At 45.8% G+C, this 21,026-nt stretch overlaps 1 protein-coding gene across 1 annotated transcript in view; it reads left to right on the top strand.

Annotated features, from left to right (window-relative positions):
• Positions 1-249: 249 nt before the first annotated feature.
• ARFGEF2 (ADP ribosylation factor guanine nucleotide exchange factor 2) overlaps positions 250-21,026 on the top strand; it is a 103,592-nt gene continuing 82,815 nt past the window's right edge. The window contains exons 1-3 of the mRNA XM_030309451.1: positions 250-416; positions 14,298-14,328; positions 14,977-15,100. Of these exons, the coding sequence (XP_030165311.1) occupies positions 296-416; positions 14,298-14,328; positions 14,977-15,100 (276 nt within the window). The 5' untranslated portion in view covers positions 250-295. The remainder of the gene's footprint in view (positions 417-14,297; positions 14,329-14,976; positions 15,101-21,026) is intronic.

Below are 21,026 nucleotides of genomic sequence, written 5' to 3'. Positions count from 1 at the left end.
CTCCACCCTCGCCCCTCCCCTCCTCACCCGCCGGACCCCGCCCCCAGCCGCAGGCCCCGCCCCGCCGGGGTCACGGGGTCGACGGACGCTCGGCGGCCGTAGCGGCCCCGTCAGTCACGTGGTCACGTGACGCGCTCCAACATGGCGGCGCCGTGGGGCCGCGGCGTCGCTTCCTGACGGGGCGGCGCGGACGGACGCGGCCGGTGGTGGCCGGGACGCCGGGCCCGCAGCGTCGCTCGCCCGCTTGTTCGCACCGCCCGCCCGCGGGGCTGCCAGCCCCCGCCGGGCCGGGGCCATGCAGGAGAGCCAGACCAAGAGCATGTTCGTGTCTCGGGCCCTGGAGAAGATCTTAGCCGACAAGGAGGTGAAGCGGCCCCAGCACTCCCAGCTGCGCAGGGCCTGCCAGGTGGCGCTCGGTGGGTGAGCCGCCCCGGCCCGGCCCCGCGCCGGCCTCCCCACGCCGGCCGTTACCCCGCCCGGCGTCCTGGTTTCCACCTCCCCCGACCTCGAATCCCACCCTCCCGACCCCCTTATTATAGCCCGGGGAAACTGATGTCCAGGCAGCTCGGGACTGGCCCAAGGTCACCTAGCAAGTTAGTGACAGCCAGCGCTAGCTATCCAGCCTCCCAGCCCCGGGCTCTTGCCACGACTCCTTGCCGTCCTGTTTCCTGGTTCCTCCCCTCACCAACCTCAGGAGCGGTAGTCCTTGCCCCAAGTTTTCTCTTTACCTGCGTTCTGCTGGTTAGGGTTCCCCCATGTGAGCAGAGCAAGTGCTTTGCTCACCTGCCTTAGGGAAACCCCTGACATTTGTTTTGGAAGTCCTGGATTGGCGAATGTTTTTCCTTTAATTTGGGGATCTCCCATAACTCCGTCATGTCCTGCACCTCTTAGGTAGGTGCAAGAGATCCGCTCGTTGCGGGCAGTCCACTGAAATAGATGTTCTTTGAGGGCAAAAAGGCTCGTGTTTTATGCACTGCTGGATTCCCTGCGTCTGCAGCTCTGCCTGGCACATAGTAGGTGCTGATTGAATGGACCCACGGATTATGGAAAGAGGGAGAGGACTCTCACTCATAGCTAGTTAAAACCTTGGTAGTTGATTACAGCATCGACATCCTGTCTTTTAATCATTGAAATATTTACCAAGTGGCCACTGTCTACTAGGTGCTGTGATGGGCACTACAAGACAGACAAGATACTTGCCTTTGTGGGGCTTATACTCTAAAAGGGGAAACTAAAATTACTGAGACATTTTTGAGTACTGATAAATACTTTTGTGAAAGTAAAAGAGCAAGATAGGATAAAAAAAAAGGGGGGGGGCTGCGGACTGGTTTTGATAGGGTGTCAAGAAAGTAATCCTTTCTGAGGAGGTGACATTTGAGCTGAGTACTGAAAGGCAAGAAGTGTCCACCATGTGGAGTTTCAGGAGAAGAGTTCTGGGTGTTGAGGATCAATACATTTGACCAGAGCTAGCTTCAAGCTAATTCACGACCCCAGTGCCTTTGGTTTGACATCTGTAAAAAGACCTGTTTTTTTCCCTAACAAATCGAGTAAATGGAAAGTTTGATTTTCTGTTAGGGAGTTTGTAGTTGCCGTCACTTTTCTCGCTACGTTTGGTGTAAGGGACAGAGCCGAGATTCTTCTCTTGGGGCCTAGGAACGAGCTTGTGAACTTTGCATTTGTCCAGGAGAAGGTCTTTGGCTTTATCTGATTCTCGGAAGGGTCTGAGACTCCCTCAGGGGTCAGGAACTATTGATTGAGAGGTTGTAGTTGCTTAGATAATCTGGAAACAGATACTAGTCCTGTGAAATCCAGGATCAATTGGAGGAATTTACTGAGATTTAGATTTGTAAAGCTTTTCTATTCAGAAAACCAAGGCTAACTGTTGGATATTGTTTTATCAGGAATGCAGGATAAACACCTCAAAGCAGTTTGTTAGGCAAAAGCCCAATAGTTAGAACTCCATTTTGAAATCTTCCTGGAGTCTATCCTGTCAATATTACTTTAAGAGTATTGTCGCAGAAATTTAAAGATAACTATTTGGCAGAAAATTTTTCATTCCTCATTTTCACCAAGTTGTTTATCACAATTTTGCAACCTACTTCTAAAATTGTATTATGGGTCATAAAGGGTCATAACATTGAGAGCTTTTTAGATGTTTTTGGATCATGTCTTTATTCAGAAGTTGTGGAATGCACATTCAATGTTTTAGTAGTGGATTGTAAGAAATAGCTCATATAAGAAGTAATTTGACCATAGGTTAAATGAATAGCAAGCAAATGGACATGGTGGCTCATCATTGTCATCAAATTGGGTCATAGGAACTATTATAAGGGAACCTGTGCACAGTGTTGAGTCAAAGTGGCCATTTTTTTAAGAGAGTAATTGTGTCATTGCTGTTGAATAGAAATGACTGCTTTTATGTGTAAACAGTAGAAAACCTATAGCAAAGTACATGGTGATTGATACTTCACTCTGCGTCTCCAGCCACAGTCTTGTGCCCAGAAACAAGCCTGTGTGTGAGCTTGCGTATAAGAAGTTTTGTAACGTGGCCAGCGTTTTAGAGATTACCACGTATAGATTGTTGTTAATTTTGATAAGAGGAACTGTAAATGACCACCCAAAGTTGAAGTGCTTAGATGATGGAGCGCACTTACAGGAAGCAGCTGTGATAGGATTCGTCTGTTGTAGTGTATTGGGGGAGGGGATCAGGGCTGCAGGGACTGCATAGTAGGGAGGTTAGGAGTGTGTTCTCTGGACTCAAGACTGCCGGCGTTCAAGTCGCTTGCCTTCCGCTTCTTATCTTTGTGATCTTGGACAGGTATTATACCTTCTTCATTGGGTTATTGTAAGGATGAAGTTAGTTGACATGTGCAAAGAACTTGGCACATAGTGGATGCTCTTGGTTTTGCTCTTGGTTTTTTTTTTTATTTGTTTTGTTTTTTTTAACATTTATACATCTTTGAGAGACAGAGACAGAGCATGAGCGGGGGAGGGGCAGAGAGAGAGGGAGACACAGAATCCGAAGCAGGCTCCAGGCTCTGAGTTGTCAGCACAGAGCCCGACGCGGGGCTCGAACCCACAGACCGCGAGAGCATGACCTGAGCCGAAGTCGGACACTCAACCGACTGAGCTACCCAGGCGCCCCTCTTGTTTTTTATTATTAGCTTAAGCTGTAACAGATCACAGACACTGAGGGCTCTAGCCTGATGTTCTTAACCTGCATTGGTTCCTCGTTCAGGAATGACTTATTGCTCTATTTGGTTTGTTGCTGCAGTAAATAAGAATGTAATTACACGACCAGGAGGCTGTGTTTATCGCAATGTTAACTTGCTAAAGCTCAATGAAGACAGGGGTTGTCCCTTGTAACAGCAGTGATGATCAGGATGGAACAGGTTTGGAGTAATCTCAGTGATTTATCTGCACTAAATGCCAAATGCATAGGTAGGTATAGACTACCCAATTAGGGGATTTTGTCCTGCCAGCCTTTATCTGGAGTATCAAAATAGCCTGTAAGAGTATTCATCTCCCCAAGGATTTTGTTGGTGTTTACCTTGTTAACGAAGCTCTGATGTGTATTAATAATCTTGAACCCTTCAGCCTTCTTGTTGGGGTACACACATACATTCCTAAACCTCCCTTTCATAAGTGTCTTAAGGGCCATTTTCTGTCATGATCTCTCTTTACATTACTGAGTTACAAATTATAAATTCTAGAGTTTGGAGACTTGACAGGATAATCTGGGTGTTTTTAAATTGAGTATGGAAAAATTTGTCTGGAAATCTGGAAAACGTTAACTGAGTTCTAACAGTACTCTTCTCATCTATATATGATAAGAGATGCATTATCTTACTTCGTAACAATCCACACAGAGTGCTAAGAGCTGAGTGCTCTGTAATTACTTGGTGTCATTCTTCGTCATTATCAAGAAAACATAAAAAGAATAACAAACATATCTGTATGGCTTTCATATGAAATAGAGTGATTTCTTTTTTTAAATAGACTTTTTTTTTAGAGCAGTTTTAGGTCCACAGCAAAGTTGCACAGAAGGTACAGAGAATTCTCGTCTGCTCCCTGCCCCCACACATGCGCTGCCTCTCCCGTTAGCGACATGCCTCACCAGAGTGGAACATTTATTACTATGATGACGCTACACTGACGCATCATTATCACCCAATTGAGTAACGTCTTAAAATCACATGTTATGTAATAACTATTGGTATCTACCATGTACTAAGCATTTCTGTGTTCCAGGCACCATGCCATGTGCTCTGCAGCAGTTTACTTCTTAACTGTTATTATCCTCATTGAGGCCCAGAGAAGTTGGCCAGCATACCTCAACCAGGAAGCAGTGGAGTCAGGATGGAACACTGGCAGGCTGGCTCCAGAGCCCAGGACCTTAACCGTTACCGTCACGCTTGTGTTGCTCCTCCGTAGGAGAGTTATTGTATGTAGAATACTCAGTGGAGTCTTTAAGCGGTAATTGCACTGCAGTAAAGTTTTGAAGTTTCATTAAGTAAAAGCATTTGGTAAGTAGAGAGACCATATTTTCTATAGTTGAATTTTGATATATCTGAAAGCCTGTCGTCGCAATGATGACAGCTTTCTTCCCCTGCAGCTTTTTGCTGCATGTATCTTGGGTTTACTTTAGTTTAGGAACTAAGGGGAAGAAAGAAATGAGGGTAAAGAGCCGATGGCCCATAAGCTTCACTTGAGTGATGAAGCTTTCTGATTTATGACCTCTCTCTTCATCAGCGGTAAAGCGCCTTTGATGAATTCTGGAGGTGTGACACGTAGCCGGTGTCCGTCTTTGGGTACCGCGGGCAAAGGGAAGCCGAGGCCCAGAGAGAGTCTTGCCACATCTGCACAGCCAGGCGGGAGACATACGGAACACACGTGCCCTGGCCTGACACACAAATCGTAAACTCCAGCTTTAGATCTGCCACTCCGCTTGGTATATGGGACTGAGAGGCGTGCGGGTCATTGGTGATCTTAGCTTGAGCTGTTTTGGTGGCACAATGAAGGAGAAAACCAGAATGGAATGGGCGAAGCATGAGTGGGAGGTGAGGAAATAGCGAGCACAGACAACTGTTTTCCAAAGTTTGGCTGTGGCGTGAAGGAGAGGCAGGAGATGTGGATCCTGGGAGGGTTTTTCTCCTTATTATTTTAAAGTAGAAAAAACTCGAACGGGTTTAAATGTCCTTGGGAAGAAGCCAGTTAAGGGAGTATGCTCATAAATCTTAGTTGTATATTAATGTGCAAAAAAAAAAATTCAACATTTACACGTCCATATGATAAAGTGAACTGCTTTGTCCTCCATATGATGTTGTTGTTATTCTAACTTTGATGTGTTCAAAATAACTGTTCTCACCACTAGGAAGAACCTAAGTGCAAAATTTGAAAAATATGAAAACCATCTCTAAATTGTCATAGCAAATAAAGTAATTTTTTTTGTCATAGCAAATAAAGTAATTTGTATTTCCTGCTGAAATACAAAATAAACCCTTTAATTTTGGCAAATTCTGGTGTTTGGATGAGACATTTTGTTTGCACGTGGTGCAGATTAATGTTTTGAGAAATACCAGGACTCAGGACCCTGACAGATTAGTTTTTGTTGAAAAGCTTTATGATGATTCTTCGGGAAGCGGTCACCTGCCTAGAAGCAGCATCTAAAAGTTGGATTTTGATTACTGAAAATTGTTTGTTTATTGGATTAGCAGAAAATTCACTGAGAGCTGAGTTGGAAACTTTGCTTCTTGATTAGTTCTGTGATGCTGGGTTGATAATTTAGCTTCTTTGAGCCTCAGTTTCCTGAAATGCTAAAGGTGATAATACCTTTGTCCCGGGATTATTGTGAAGGTTAAGTGACCCAGTGTAGTAAAGTCTGGTGCCTAACAGATAACCTGTTAAAATTCAGAGGCTCTGGTGTTAACCATATTTAAAGGAGAAGAAACTGAGTGCTTGTTCTTTTCTGCCTCCCGTATTAGTTGGTTTGTGGACGTTTTTCTGGTCTCTGACATTTCGATGCCGGTGAAGCAAGCCGTTGGATGAATTTAGAGCTCTGTCCTGTACGTGTAAATCTCAGGGGAGAGTCTGTAAGCAGTGCTGGGGAAAACAGTAAGACTATTCTTTATGGAAAAGAGCAGACTTGTGAAAATGTGTACTTAATCAGCAAGTACATGGAGTTTCCTATATAAATAGCTCAGAACTGTATTTAGTCCTCACCAATTTCACCAGGCTTAGGGGGCCTGCCAGGAAAATACTTGACTTTCTTTCCAGCAAGGTTATCTTAGAAAACCTTGACTCATTCCTGGAGTCTTCCTAAAGGAGCTTCTTTCAGTTTACTGTCTTGGTTGTAAATAAGTCTTTTGCTGCTTTTTTTTTTTTTTATTAAAGGTATTTTGTTAAGTTTTATAGATTTGTGGGGAGAACAGCCTTCTTGTGCCATTAAATTCTTAAATTTTTCCTCAGTCCCAGGGAGCGGTTAGTGCATATTTTACTCTTTATATGGTCCTTTTGTCTGTTGACTAAACAAGGGTGACATTCACTGAGAAGATATTTATTTGGGTGTCACATTTGGTGTCATGATGCAGGGGAAACAAACAAGGACCCTCTTCTCATGGAGTTTGCAGTTAATGGGGAAGAAGTGCATTATTCAAATGCTCACATCCTCTGAATCAACGTTAAAAAAAAAAAAAAAAAAGTTAACCTAAAAAGTCCTATGAAGGAGAGAAACCTGGTCCTGCAGGGGAGTGAGCAAAGTTGTGAGGGAAAATTTCCCTGAGGAAGTCTTGAGATTTGAATGATAAATAAGAATTAAGTAGGTGGACAGGGCACCTGCCTGGCTCGTTCAGTAGAGTGACTCTTGATCTTGGGAATGTGAGTTTGAGCCCCATGTTGGGTGTGGAGATTCCTTAAAGATAAAAGCTTAAAAAAAATTAAATAGGTTAGGGTGACAGGTGTTTTGGCAGGATGTGGGAATAGTATGTACAAAGGTCCTGTGGCAGGGAGGAGTACAACTGTTAAACTAAAAAGTCGATCGACAGTTATCTCAAAATAGAAAAAAATGTGATCACTTAATTAAAAAAAAGAGAGAGAGAAACTGAAAGAGGCCACTGTGTGGTGGGAGCATGGTAAATGAAAGGGGAGAGTGTTTGAGAATAAGGTGGGAGGGGTGGCCAGGGCCCTACCATGCAGGACCGCAAGGTTTTCATGGTGAGGAGTCTGATTTTCCAAGCAAAAGCAGTGAGACAACACTGAAGAGTAGTAAACGGGGGAGAAGGTGCCATGATGACCAGGTTTGTGTTTTGGAAAGATCGCTTGGACTTGGACTGTTGTGTTCAGAACATTTTAGAGGAGGACCAGAGGGATTGCTCAGGGACAGTGAGGAGGCAGTTCCCGTCACCCGGGTGAGAGATGTTGGTTCCTGGCCTCAGTGGTGAGGACAGAAGCCAAGCAAAGCGAGTGTATTCCCCACTTGTCCAGAAGGTGAATGAGAACATTGGGTAAGGAAGAGGCTGGCTGTTAAGTTTCTGACTCACCCGACTGAATGGATGGTGGTGCCGTTCCATAAGGTGGGAGTGTGGGGGTAGGAGGTTGATCTGAGTTGGGACTTGATGTGTTGAGGCTCACCTGCCTTCGAGCGGAGCAGGCAGCAGGACATATGAGCCTGTTGTTCCTGAGACAGACCTGGGCCGGAAGTCATGATTTGGGAGTCAGGAGAGCCTAGGTGGGAACCGAAGGTGTCGGTGAGAGTGAGGTGGCCTAGGGAGAGAGCGTACAGAGAACGAGAGCCAGAGGTCTGCCTGGGCCTCGGGAACCCCTGCCTGGCTGGGCAGAGGAGGCAGCCTGCAAAGGCCATAGAGAGGAGTTGGGGCAAGAAGCAGAGGGCAGATGAGAATGTGTGCCTAGGAAGATAGAAGCAGAGAACATTTCAAGGAGGGTGAGGTCGGTAAGGTCAAACGCCGCAGGGAGGTCGGGTTAGATGGAGAGTGGCAAAATGCCCATCAGATCAAGAAACATGTGGGTCATTGGTGACCTTAGTTTGGGCTGCTTTGGTGGTACGGTCGGTGAAGGTGAAAGCCAGACTGGAGTGGGCTGGGGCGTGGGTAGGAGGTGAGGAAATAGGCAGTGAGCATGGGCAGCTCTTTCCCCAAATTTGGCTCTGGTGTGAAGGGGAGGAGGGAGGTGTGGATCCCGGAAGGTTTTTTTTGTCTTATCTTTTCTTTATTTAAAGGTTTAAACTTGGGAAGGATCCAGGTGAGTGAGAGGTTAAATAATGCAGGATAGAGAAAGGACAGTTTATTCATTCAACAAATATCGAGTGCCTCCTCTCTGCCTAGGAATTCCTAGGTGCTGGGAATTCAGCAGTGACCAGAAGAGACAAAAGTCTCAGTTATCATAGTTTATATTCTCCTGGGGAAGACAGAAAACAAATGAACTGATAAATAATATGTCAAGGGCGGGAAGTACTGTGAAGCAAGATGAGAAAAGTAAACCAGGGTGAAGTGGAAAAGTGAAGCAGGTGAGGAAATAGAGAATGACAAGGAGGGGCAGAGGTGGCAGTTTGGGTGGTGAGGGAAGGTGACATTGGAAGGGGGAACTGAAGGAAGTGAGGGAGTGAGCCCTGCGGGTATCTGGGGGAGGGAGGGCATTCCAGGCAGCAGGAATAGCAATTGCAAAGTCCCTCAAACTGGAACTGAGCAGGCTGGGGGTGGGGGCAGCGGAGTGTCTAGAAGGTGAGATCAGAGGGATGGCAGGGGGCCAGATCTTACAGAGGCTTGGAGGCCAAGGTCAAGATTTTGGATTTTACTCAGGGTGAGATGCGAAGCCAGTGGAAAGTTTTGAGCAAAGGAGCAGATGTAATCTGATTTCCATCGTAAGGGTTATGGATAATCTGTTTTGAGCAAATGTGATCTCATTTACATTTTAAGGGAATCCCTCTGGCTGCTGTGGGAGGAAAGGGTGGGAGCTGGAGCAGCGTGGATGGCAGTGGTGGTGGCCCAGCACCGTGAGAAGTAATCAGATTCCAGGCAGAACGGAGAGCCTGCAGAGGCAGGTAGGGATGCGAGATTGTGGAGGTGGAGGGATTGGACCCTGTCTTCTGGCAGGGAAGAGTGAAATTCTGGGTACAGAACCAGTTAGGTTCTCTAACGGGAAGCTGAGTCAGTCTCCTTGTGGCGGCTTCTAATCTCTGGATGAAATAGGAGGCCACTTCATGGGTAATGAGTAAAGAGGAGGACCGGTTGGTGGTTGGTTAGGAGGGGAGGTGGGGTGTTTGAGAAGAGCGGAGAAAGGAGCAGTAGTTTAGGGAAGGTAGAGGAGATGGGCTCACCCGGCATTATTTAGGGCTCCATTTATGGTTGGCGATTATGACTCTCTAGCCCTGCCAACTTGCCCCACTGTCAGAGGTCTGGTTGCTAGGTGGAGACAGGTCAGAAGGAGATGGTAGTATATATAATCTCAGTTTGGGATTTTGCCAGAAGTTAAAGACTAAAGGTCAGAGAGAGTCATGACTGTTGATCACCTACCATTCGGATAGCAGTCCTACTAATGGGACCCATCCTGGGAACTGAAGAAAGGGGAAAGCTAATGCTGGCCTTGTCAAGATCTGACAGGCCAAAGAAGGGCCCTGCTGGTCAGCTGGAAGGAAAGAAGACTGAGGGCATGGGTCAGGAAGGAGCTGGAAGTCCACCATTCCATATAGGGACAAGATTCAGAGTGTGACCAGCCTCACCAGGCTGGCTTGTAGTGGGGGAAGAGGGCCTTGGAGGAGAAGTTGCACGAGTTGGGGGCAGCCTTGGTTTGCATAGGAGGCAGGGGTGTGTGTGGCAGGTCAGATGTGTGGGGAGAGTTGAAGATTTGCAGGGACTTTTGGGGTCTCTGGGTGAGTTGACCAGTGATGGGATCATTGAGGTTGATGTGGGTTGTTTTTGGACTCAGCCTGGGAGTGGAGTAGAGGCTTGTGCCAAAGTCACTGATGAATGGGGGGGGGGGGTCCTCACCCTAGGGGTTGGTAGATGGCAGCCATGCCCAGAAAGGATTTCCTAGGAAGAGTGTGGCTTTTCAGCTGAAGCTGCCCCACCCCACTCAGGTCTTCCTCCTCTCCAGCCTGTTCATTTATGGCTGCTAATTGTCCGGTTGGCTGCTGGGAACGCCTGTTAAAATGTGGAGCAATAAACCAGAGCAGGTGTGTCCTACCATATGCTCCTCTTCCTCCTCCTCTGTCTCATCATTGAGGGCTTCTGGAGTATTGGCTCTGGAGCAGACAGCCTGGGTATGATGCAGTAGCACTTGGTGGCTGTGATGGTGGACAGGTGACTTCGGCCGTGTGCCCAGATTCCTCACCTGTGTAACAGTTACAGGATAAGAGTGCTCTTGGCTTCCTGGGTGTTGGTGAGGACCGAATCGGCACCTGCCCCTCATTTTCTTTTTTCTCTTGTCTCTGCTTGGTTCCACTGATAGCACTAGAGGTTTTGCGCGATTTCTGACTCCTCTTTTAAGAAAAAAGCAAGAGAACTGTCACTTGGTTGACCACCTGCTGTAGGCCGGACCCTGCCTTAGCCATTAATCTGACAATACCTCTCTCATGGGCTTGTCAAGAGAATCACCTGCACCCAAAGGCCTGGTTACAGTCTGTGGGGCAGAGGGGGCTGCTTTTCATCATCCCCATTTTTTAAAGTTGGCAATCAAGAGTCAGAAAGGCCTACTAACCCAGCTGGCCTCGTTCAGCTAATAGATGTCCATGCGAGGACTTGAACCCAGTTCTTGCTGAATCTCAAACGAATTTCCTGTCTTCCACCACACCAGGCCGTGCCAAGCAATCTGTGAGGCCCCCTGCCACACACCTTTCCCCTGTTTCTTTTTCTGCCTCTGTTTAATGGGAAGAACATACCCTATTATCCAGATATATCCAGAAGCCAACTGTTAGGGCAGGCCATATGAAACTGCTACTATTCGGCCGTTCCCAGCCTACAGAAGTGGCGCGTTCCTGTGGTTCTGATACTTCACCTTCCCCCATGGACTCCATCCTGGTCCAGGCCCCTGTTACTGCTCGCCTGGATTAGTAACAGTAGCCCCTTGATTGGAGTCCCTGCTTCTGTCCTGGCCACCCTCCTCTTTATACTCAAAACAGCCGCCAGATTGATCTGTCAGAACATAGGTAGGTCAGCTCAGGCTGCCTCCCCGCCCCAGGGGCTTTCCAGCATCATCGGGACCCCAGCTGTGCCCAATGAAGAGGTTTTTTTTCATAATTTTTCTTCTTTAAGAATGGTGTAGAGAGTGCAACAATTCCTGATTCTTGTGGGAATACTTAAGCATAAAGTGAGAAACTGAAGAAAATCTGCAAACATACGATTTGTGACCTTGGTGTCTTGGCCTTTGGCAATAGCTGTCACCAGTAGTGTCCTCTGTCCTGCTCACTGTGGAGGGCTGTGCTCTTCACTCACTGCCACAGGTCACTCTGGCCTGTGTTCAGTTCTTTTGGAAAACCAGGGTACTGGTTGGGTACTGGTTCAGTTCTTTTGGAAAACCAGGGCATACCATCTTGGTGGCTCTGCCACAGCAGGCCAGGAAAGGAGATCGAGAGAGTCCAGAGCCGGGGTTCAGCCTCCCGAGGCCGGATGGGGCTCAGAGCGGTCCAAACACTTGTGCTTCGAACTACGGTCGCAGTAATCACAGTCTGTGTTAGTGATAGCAAAGCCAACACTTATATTCTGCATTTATAGCTTACCGGGAAATTCTGGGTGCTTATTTGGGAGTCACCCTCGTACCCAAGGGTTATGAACAAGGGCCTTAATTTTCTGGGTTCAAGTTCCAGCCCTACCGCTTACTAGACTGTAATGTCTCTGAGTCTTGTGTTTTCATCTGTAAAATTTAATGGAGTTGGGCCTTGAACCCTGGTCCTCAGGCTCCTTACATGCCTTTTGGCTGAGAAGCATTTTAGCTGGTGTAAAACTTGGATGTTTTGTCTTCATAGTGCTGGCCATAGTCCTTAAAAGCCACTTTTGTCCCCAGCAGTTGCTAACTTCTCTGCAGCCAGTGAAGTACATTTTCCTCGATTTTTCCTGATCGGTAAAGCAAAGGTTGCAAACTAGTTTTTTTTTGAGCATAATACTTTTAAAAATAATTGAGGTTGCTTTGGATTACAGTCAAACTTTCACTTAAAATCCGGATTTTGACCTCTGGAAAAATCAAAACAGCTGGCACCTCTGGGCTCCGCCGGGACTGAGGCCCTGTGGGATGTGGAGGGGTCCCCCCTTCCCCTGATGTCTTAAGCCCACCCGTGCCTCTCCTTGATGTCCACTGCCTGGCCTCCGTAGGCCTTTGAGTGTTGCACTTGAGTTTATTACCCTTGATGCCTCAGTGACTGAGTAGCTGGCATTCCTGGTGATTGCCTCATCCATTAGTGAGTGAGTTGGCACCGGTGATATTCCAAAACAGATTATTTTGGAGCTCAGAGGCCAGCCCAGACTCTAGTGAAGGCTTAATTGCTTCAGATATATTTAACATCTAGACGCTAACAAGGTAACCGCGAACAGAAGGAGACCTTACGTTTGAGTTTGAGGAGCGGTGTGCCTCTGGCATGTCACACGGTGACACCAAGGACCAAGAAAGCCTTGACGTTACGGGTACAGATTTCTGCCAGCTGAAAGCTTGGCTACCAGTGTCCTGGGCTGGATGGGTCTCCTGAGCCACTCCCACAGCCGGGAGGCCTCCACTAGAGGAAGCCACAGCTACGTCCTTAGTGGATTCTTGTCCCCAAAGGGAATGCCACAGAGCTCTCTGTAACAGACCCTGTGTGTCACAGCCCCGATGGTCCATGAGCAAAATGCTTGCTAACGATCATCTGGGTGTTTCTCCCCCGTTGTCTGATGTGTGCAGTAAGAAGACACTGGAAGATTGCCTTCAGGGTTAGAAATTGCCACCTCTAGTGAATCTGGTTGTTGAGTTTTCACTTCCTAGTTCAGTCTAGGATAATAGTTTTCCAAGAAAAGGGAATCTGTAATTTCCAGAGCTGTGTTGCTGGGATAACTAATGCTGTATCCAGACCACTGGTTCTCAACAGATTGGATAAAGAAGACTGCTCTTGGAGATTATCTGAGTACACAGCAGGCTTACTTCAGTGGCCTGGTTTGATAATATGTTGAGCCTGTGAAGCCTAATGTGCAGGAATACTTTTGACCAAGAGAATGGGGGAGAATTCTCTCCATATTTAGATGGGGTGTTCTGTTGCCTCAAGGGCACAAAACCTTGTTCTCCTGGAAATAAGACTATCCGAGATTGTGATTTGTGAATAATGACGCTTTATTTCTGAAACCCTAACTGTGAGGTTGTATAACCTCCATGGTAAAGATTTTTTATAAATTCATAAAAATTTTTATATATCTTGGCACAACAATATGAGTGTACTTAATACACTGAACTGTGTATTTTAAAATGGGTAAGATGGTAAGTTTTATTTGTGTTTGCCACAATAAAAAAAAAAACTTCTATGTAAAAATAACAAAGTATATATGCTTATAGAAAATGTGAAAAAAATAAAAAATAGTCATTCTACTAACACAGCTTTCTGTTATATTTGTTGCCAATCTCCTATACATATTTTTGCACAGTTGAAATGTTGATAGTATTACCATATTATTGTGGTAGCTATCCTTAACATGCATTTTGCACAACAGGGAAATAGCTAGAACATTGCACTATGGGCCGGAATGCTTGGATTCCAATTCTAGTTCCCCAGTTCCTGATATCTAACAGGGGGCAAGTTACCTAACCTTTCTGTGCCTTGGTTTCTCATCTAAATCAGTGATTCTCACCTGGGGCAGTTTTGCCCCAGGGGACAGTTGGCAACGTCTGGAGACATTTTTGGTGTTGCAGACCGCAGAGGGCTGCTACTGGTATCCCACTGGTAGAAGCCAGGGATACTCCCGAACGTTCTGCAGTGCGTAGGACAGCCCCATAATGGATTAGCTACTCCCAGATGTCAGTAGTGTCTTGGTTGAGAAGGCCTGCTGTATATAAGATGGAGATAAATACTACCTGCCTTATAGGGTTGTTTTGAGGGTTAAGTGAATTAAAAGTATGTAAAGTACTTAGAGCAATGCCTAACACAACATAGCTGCTGTGCACGTGTTAGCTATTGTTATTGTTACCGTAATCACTTTTTATTACTTCATATCAGCATTTCATTCTTAAAATTCTGATAAACATTCTTTTTAATATTTTCCAAATCTTTCAGTAAAGTTTTCTTTTACATAATTATTGCATTCTCTTAACGTGCCCTTCTTTTTTCCCCACAGATGAAATTAAAGCAGAAATAGAAAAGCAGAGGTAAGCTCTTCTCCTGGCTGAAATACAGTATTAAGGGAGTAGGTAGTGGCCACGGGAACCCCTCTCTGTGCGTGTTTTCTCATATTGTATTATGGACAGCGCATGCTCTCCTAGCACAGTGTCGGGCACAGGGCCCGACTCTGTGTGTGTTTGAACAGATGCTAGGTTAGCAGGTTACCGACTCGGTAACTGCATATTTGCAGGAAAGGGTAAGGAAGATCAGGTTGATGCTGCTGTCCCTTTTCTTGACAGACGAGGCAAAGCCCTTGCTTGCCCTCTGTGTCCGGCTTCTTTAGGCAGGAGGACAGCTTGTCCCGGAAGTGGCTGTGCCTCGTCTCCATGGTCAAGAAGCCAGTTCGTCTCGTTTCAAAACTACAGCCCCGTAGCTGATGACGTAGCTGATGCCGGGATTCAGTCCAGGACGCTGTCGACATAGCCTACCAGTCAGGGACCTTGCTCTCTGCATGTGGCCCTATGGTCTTTTGTCCTAATGCATGTGTTTCGGTTTTCAGTTGTCTGGCCCCGCAGAGGCAGTTTGCAGGCACTTCCAGTCAAGCGATTACAAGTGGGATGGGCAGTTAGAGTGAGGTGTAGAAAAGCAGACTTTTTTCCATTTCCCCTCTCCGCCCTCTCCTGCTTCTTCCCTAGGCGTGGCGCTGCTGCACCCCCGAAGGCAAACTTCATCGAAGCCGACAAGTATTTCCTTCCGTTTGAGCTAGCTTGCCAGTCCAAGTCCCCCCGGGTGGTCAGCACATCCCTCGACTGCTTGCAGGTACCACGTTTAAACTTGATGGTGTCAGGAGGGTTGTCTCCAAGCCACAGGGGGGTCCTTTCACAGGGGCAGTGAGGAAAGGAGCCATCCAGTGTATTCTTCATGGAGGTCTCATGAGGGAGGGAAAAGTAAGAGGTCTAATCTGACCTCAGCTAAAGAAGAATGTGATTCCCTAGAAATGTTGTGTTGTACTCTCTTATGTGCGGTTTTCTAACTGAAACCTTTAGGATTCGTTGGAAGAGTTGGTATACATGGGCACGTGGTATTTTTACGCCACCTCTTTCTTGATGGCATTAAAATTCATAATATCCAGTAGAGAAATATAAGCAATATTCATCATTTGTGGTAATATTCCATAAAGTCCCTGTGAATCCTGAATAAGCAAATGCTGAACCATGGTTCCCACAGGAAATACAGAGTAAGGTTACTGTGAGCCTCTGGCCTCAACATGTTCATCAACTGACTAATACATAAATCAGTACATAAGTTTGTTCTTGGTGTGTTTCTGTTTAAAGACACCTTATTTAATAGATGTTACTGATTCATTATCATCAAACTCACGGTCAAAGCACTATAACACACGCCTGAACAAAGCTTATCTCAACGTGTAATTTCTCCGTAAGGCACATCATTGCGTTCTCGCTCTTAGGAACGATAGACGGCACTTCAGCAATGTGTTTGGAGCCATCTTTTTTTTTTTTTAATTTATTTATTTTTTTTATTTTTTAGGTTTATTTATTTCAGAGGCAGAGAGAGACAGAGCATGAGTGGGGGAGGGGCAGAGAGAGAGGGAGACACAGAATCCGAAGCAGGCTCCAGGCTCTGAGCTGTCAGCACAGAGCCCGACGCGGGGCTCGAACTCACGAGCTGTGAGATCATGACCTGAGCCGAAGTTGGTCACTCAACTGACTGAGCCACCCAGGTGCCCCTTGGGGGCCATCTTAAACGTCAAAAAAATCGGGACACCTGGGTGGCTCAGTCGGTTAAGCGTCTGACTTCAGCTTAGGTCATGATCTCTCGGTCTGTGAGTTCGAGCCCTGCCTCGGGCTCTGTGCTGTCGGCTCAGAGCCTGGAGCCTGCTTCGGATTCTGTGTCTCCCTCTCTCTCTGCCCCTCCCCCACTCATGCTCTGTCTCTATCAAAAAAAAATGAATAAACGTTAAAAAAAAATTTTTAATGTCAAAAAAAAGCAACAAAATGAACCGAAATGTAAAAAACATGGCATGAAATAGGCCACAGAAAATGACCCTGTTTATAGTAAAAGAGCTGAAACGAGAAGACAGAGTGTCTCTGTGTTTGACCTCGGCTGGGAATGTGCGCATCGGGTGATTCAATTTTCTCCTCGCTTTGCGTGTGTCCGCAGATGACTATAAAAGTACCACAAGTATTGATTTGGGGCTTACAAATAAATTTTAGTGAGTGGGTACATTTGCAAACACAGGATCTGGGAATGATGAGGATCGACTGTATTAGAGCCACAGTGACCTTGTTATAAATTACCTTTGCTTAATGAAGAAGCAGGAACAGAGAAGTTAAGGTAACTTGTCCGATAATACGTAGCGTGAAAGAAACAGGACTACAACTACGGTTTCTTAATTCTTCCTGGTCCAGCATTCTTGTATTTTTTCTTAAGATCTACTCTTGAGGTTTGTGGTTACCTCACTTTGATTCTTAACCCCAGCAAGCAACCAGCATCAATGAAAAAAGCTTGATAAATTAAAAAATGATGGTCAGAAGCCCACAGTCTACCAGGACTTTCTAGAGCAGGGATAGTGAACAGGTTCTGTAATTGCCCAGAAGCTGTGTTGAAAAGCTATCTGAAGCTTCATCTGGGTTTCTTGAGAAAGGACTGTGACCAATTGGTTCTGTCTGCTGTGGCACAGGACTGCCAAGTGGCAGTGGGCATGCCACGTTTTTGGCATCGGTGGTCTAATATTTACTCTATCAGTCTCGCTTCTTTGATATGTCTGTGCTTGAAAGTTGGTGACAGTTTCTTCATGGAAGCAGTTCTTCCAAATGAAAAGCCATTTTTCTCGTTCAACCAGATTCTGTACAGATTGTCCTATGTGAAACATACTGTGAGCCCAGAATTCTTAAATGGCAGACCCAAGTCCTGCTTCTATCCTGAAATATTTGTGGCCGTGAAATTTTCTGAGGAAATTTGGCATAAGTTTAACTTTAGTTGTTTCCTTCTCACGTTACGGTTTAGTTCTGAAGCTGGTGCTGAGAGTTAACATGACTGATGTGTAAAGAATGGTGTCTAACGCGTGTTGAGGTCTCAGCCAGTTCTGGGCCTTGTGCAGAGTGCTGCATCAACTCTGTCCACAGCATCGTGTCTGATCTTCCCAGCACCCCTCTGGTCACTTAACTCTCATCCTCATTTCAGAATGGAGGAAACGGAGGCTTAAAGAATAAAGTGACCACTCTACCGAGCTCCTGTGCCCAGAAAGTGGTGGGATTGAGTGGGCATCTAGGACTCTCCCCACCCTGTCTGAATTCTTAACCAGGGGTCCTTAAGCTGCAACTGTGAGCTAAATCTGGCCTGCTACCTGCTTTTGTAAATAAAATTTTATTGGAACACGGCTGCCTGAATCCACTCAGGCTGCTCTAACAGAACACCACGGACTGGGTGGCTTAAGCTGGAGGCACTTACTTCCCTCAGTTCTGGAGGCTGGGCAGTGCAAGATCAGGGTGCCAGCTGATTCAGTTCCTGGTAAGAGCCCTCTTCCTGGTTTGTAGACAGCCGAGTTCTCACAAGACAGAGAGAGCACATTAGATCTCTGGTCTCTTCTTATAGGGCACTAATCCCACGAAGGACCCCACCTTCCTGATCTTACCTAAACCTAATCACCTCCCAGAGGCTCTTCTTCCTGATACCATCTCACTGGGGGTAGGGCTTCAACATAGGAACAGGGGATCACAAACATTTAGTCCACAGCAGCAACTGTACCCGTTGTTAATGTATTACCTCTGGCTGCTTGCCCACTACTACGGCTGAGTTGAGTTGTTGGAACAGATCACATGACTTGCAAAGCCTAGAAATTTGGTTCTTTACAGAAAAAGGTTGCTGACCACCCCTCTTTTAACTATTACCCTGTGGTTTGGCGTCTTTGATTAAAAATATGCTGTTTATGATTTATGTTCTATATTTTCCTAGAAATAGTCTGTTTGTAGAACTCTGGAACGGAAACACTGACATCCTGCTCTACTTTAGGCCACAGTCCTGGCTCGAGTTGTAGATTTAAGAGTGTCTTGAGACCTATGACATATGGTTAGCTCTTCTTCTACTCCCCCCCCACCCCGCAGAATGAAAGTTCTCTGTGATTTAATAGGTACACTTGAATCTCTTTGGTTTGTATACAAAATGCAAAATATGTTGTCCTTTTTATGACATTAGAAAGTGACCCAGTGCCCTCTGGAATACTAAATGAAATGCATTTCCTCTTGGAGGTTGCCCTTGCAAAGCCTGTTTGACTGGCTTTTCCCAGTGTGGGAGAGGTAACTTCCGACTTGGAAATGGAAGGTCAGTGTCCAGGGGTAAAAGTTGGTTTAGGCAGAATTGAAGACTGCTGCAGACATATCCACATTCTGCTCTGGGCATTTAAAGGCATCCTTCTTAGGGGTGCCTGGGTGGCTCAGTTGGTTAAGCAGCCGACTTTGGCTCAGGTCATGATCTTGCAGTTCGTTGGTTCGAGCCCCATTGGTCTCTGTGCTGACAGCCTGGAGCCTGCTTCAGATTCTGTGTCTCCCTCTCTCTCTGCCCCTCCCCCACACCTGCGCGTTTTCTTTCTCTCTCTCTTTCTCAAAATTAAATAAACATTAAAATTTTTAAAAATAAATAAAGGCATGGGGCACCTGGGTGGTTTAGTTGGTTAAGCGTCCGACTTTGGCCCAGGTCATGATCTCACGTCCGTGAGTTCGAGCCCCGCGTCGGGCTCTGTGCTGACAGTGCAGAGCCTAGAGCCTGTTTCAGATTCTGTGGCTCCCTCTCTCTGACCCTCCTGCATTCATGCTCTGTCTCAAAAATAAATAAACGTTAAATAAATAAATAAATAAATAAATAAATAAATAAAGGCATCCTTCTTTGAGCTTGGAGAGGTGATGGGGTAGCAAAGATGCTTCTGGGTTTGGTTTGTCCTGAGCACAGTTAGCTTAGAGTTCCCTCTCCCCACGGGGAGAAGCCTACAGAGTTCTCCTGGTGCTCACTTCTACCAAAGGTAAAGATCCTCTTTATTCCTTCCTTTCTGCACCTGGTCTGTCCTCCCCCATGGGAGGACCCATGGGCGTCTCCTCCCCCATGCCAGGGGAGGAGCATTAGGGTCTGTCTTGCCTAACTCAGTGATCTCCAGGGTACCCTGGACATATGTCAATAACCAAATTTTTTTGAGAATAACCTTTTAATACGTTCATATATCTTCAGTGGTAAGATTATGTACATGTACTACTCTTATTAAATTATTTATATTATAAAACAAAAATAGAACTTTTAAAAGGATAAGATAAGAAAAATATGAATAGAGTTCTTTCTATGTCCTAGTGAAGGCTGCAGGGAACCACTGGTCTCAGCTGTCTTGTTCATACCACAAACATTATCTTTTAGTTCTTATTTCTAGAAAACTTTGGATTTTTAATGCATATCTTAAAATCCATTTGTAATTGGGGCTCCTGGGTGGCTCAGTCGTTAAGCACCCAACTTCAGCTCCGGTCATGATCCCACAGTTCGTGAGTTTGAGTCCTCCATCGGGCTCTGTGCTAACAGCTCAGAGCTTGGAGCCTGCTTCAGATTCTGTGTCTCCCTCTCTGTCTCTGCCCCTTCCCCCCACATTCGTTCTCTCTCTCTCTCTCTCAAAAATAAATAAATATTTTTAAAAATTTAAAAATAAAATGCATTCATAATTATCAAAGTTGTACATGATTACATTCTCTGTTAAATATTTTTTTTAGAACTTTAAGGATAAGACTGGGGGTGCATGGGTGGCTCAGTCAGTTAAGTGTCCAACTTCAATTCAGGTAATGATCTCACGGTTTGTGAGTTCAAGCCCCCCATCGGGGTCCATGCTGACAGCTCAGAGCCTGGAGCCTGCTTTGGATTCTGTGTCTCCCTCTCTCTGTACCCCTCCCCCTCTCGAACTCTGTCTCTCTGAAAAATAAATAAATAAACACTTTAAAAAAAAAAAAAGGTAAGACTGAAATCCCTTAGACTGCTAACCCCAAACCCAGTTGCCTGTGTAGGTCATAATACTTTTTTTCCTCTCGTCTTTTTCATTGTTTTTTTCCTTACCTGTGGGTGGTAGAATTTTATCTTATGAATTTGACAAATTTCCCTAATTTATTTGCATCTTTAAAATGTTAGTTGGATACATGGAATTTCTTTCTCATTTTAATATTTAAAAAAATTTTTTTAATGTTTATTTATTTTTGAGAGGGGGGGGGGGCAGAGAGAGGGAGACACAGAATCCAAAGCAGGCTCCAGGCTCTGAGCTGCCAGCACTGAGCCTGATGCGGGGCTCGAACTCACAAGCCGTGAGATCATGACCTGAGGCAAAGTTGGACGCTTAACCGACTGAGCCACCCAGGTGCCCCATTTTCTCATTTTAATACTGTTTTAGGTTGAACCACATGAAGTTGTCATTCTCATGGACTGAAAAACTCAACTCTCAATAACTTCGTACGACCCCAACTTTGTATGACAACTTTTTGTCCATAAAGAAGGCAGATAAGACTGAGAGCACAGACTTGGCTTACAGATGGCTTAGCATCTGAGACAAGTTCTTTAACCTTTCCAGGGTCCGGGATCCTCAGACACAGAATAACAGTGGTGTCATCTGCCTCCGTAGGTGATGATGGGGACCAAATATAACTACTCAGTGTTTCCCAAACACAAATCAGTCATGTTTCTCCCACACAGCCTCTTCCATGTCTACACT

Source organism: Lynx canadensis, chromosome A3 (genome assembly GCF_007474595.2).
Source record: "Lynx canadensis isolate LIC74 chromosome A3, mLynCan4.pri.v2, whole genome shotgun sequence".
NCBI classification, from domain to species: domain Eukaryota; kingdom Metazoa; phylum Chordata; class Mammalia; order Carnivora; family Felidae; genus Lynx; species Lynx canadensis.
This window is presented reverse-complemented; position numbering and strand designations above follow the sequence as displayed.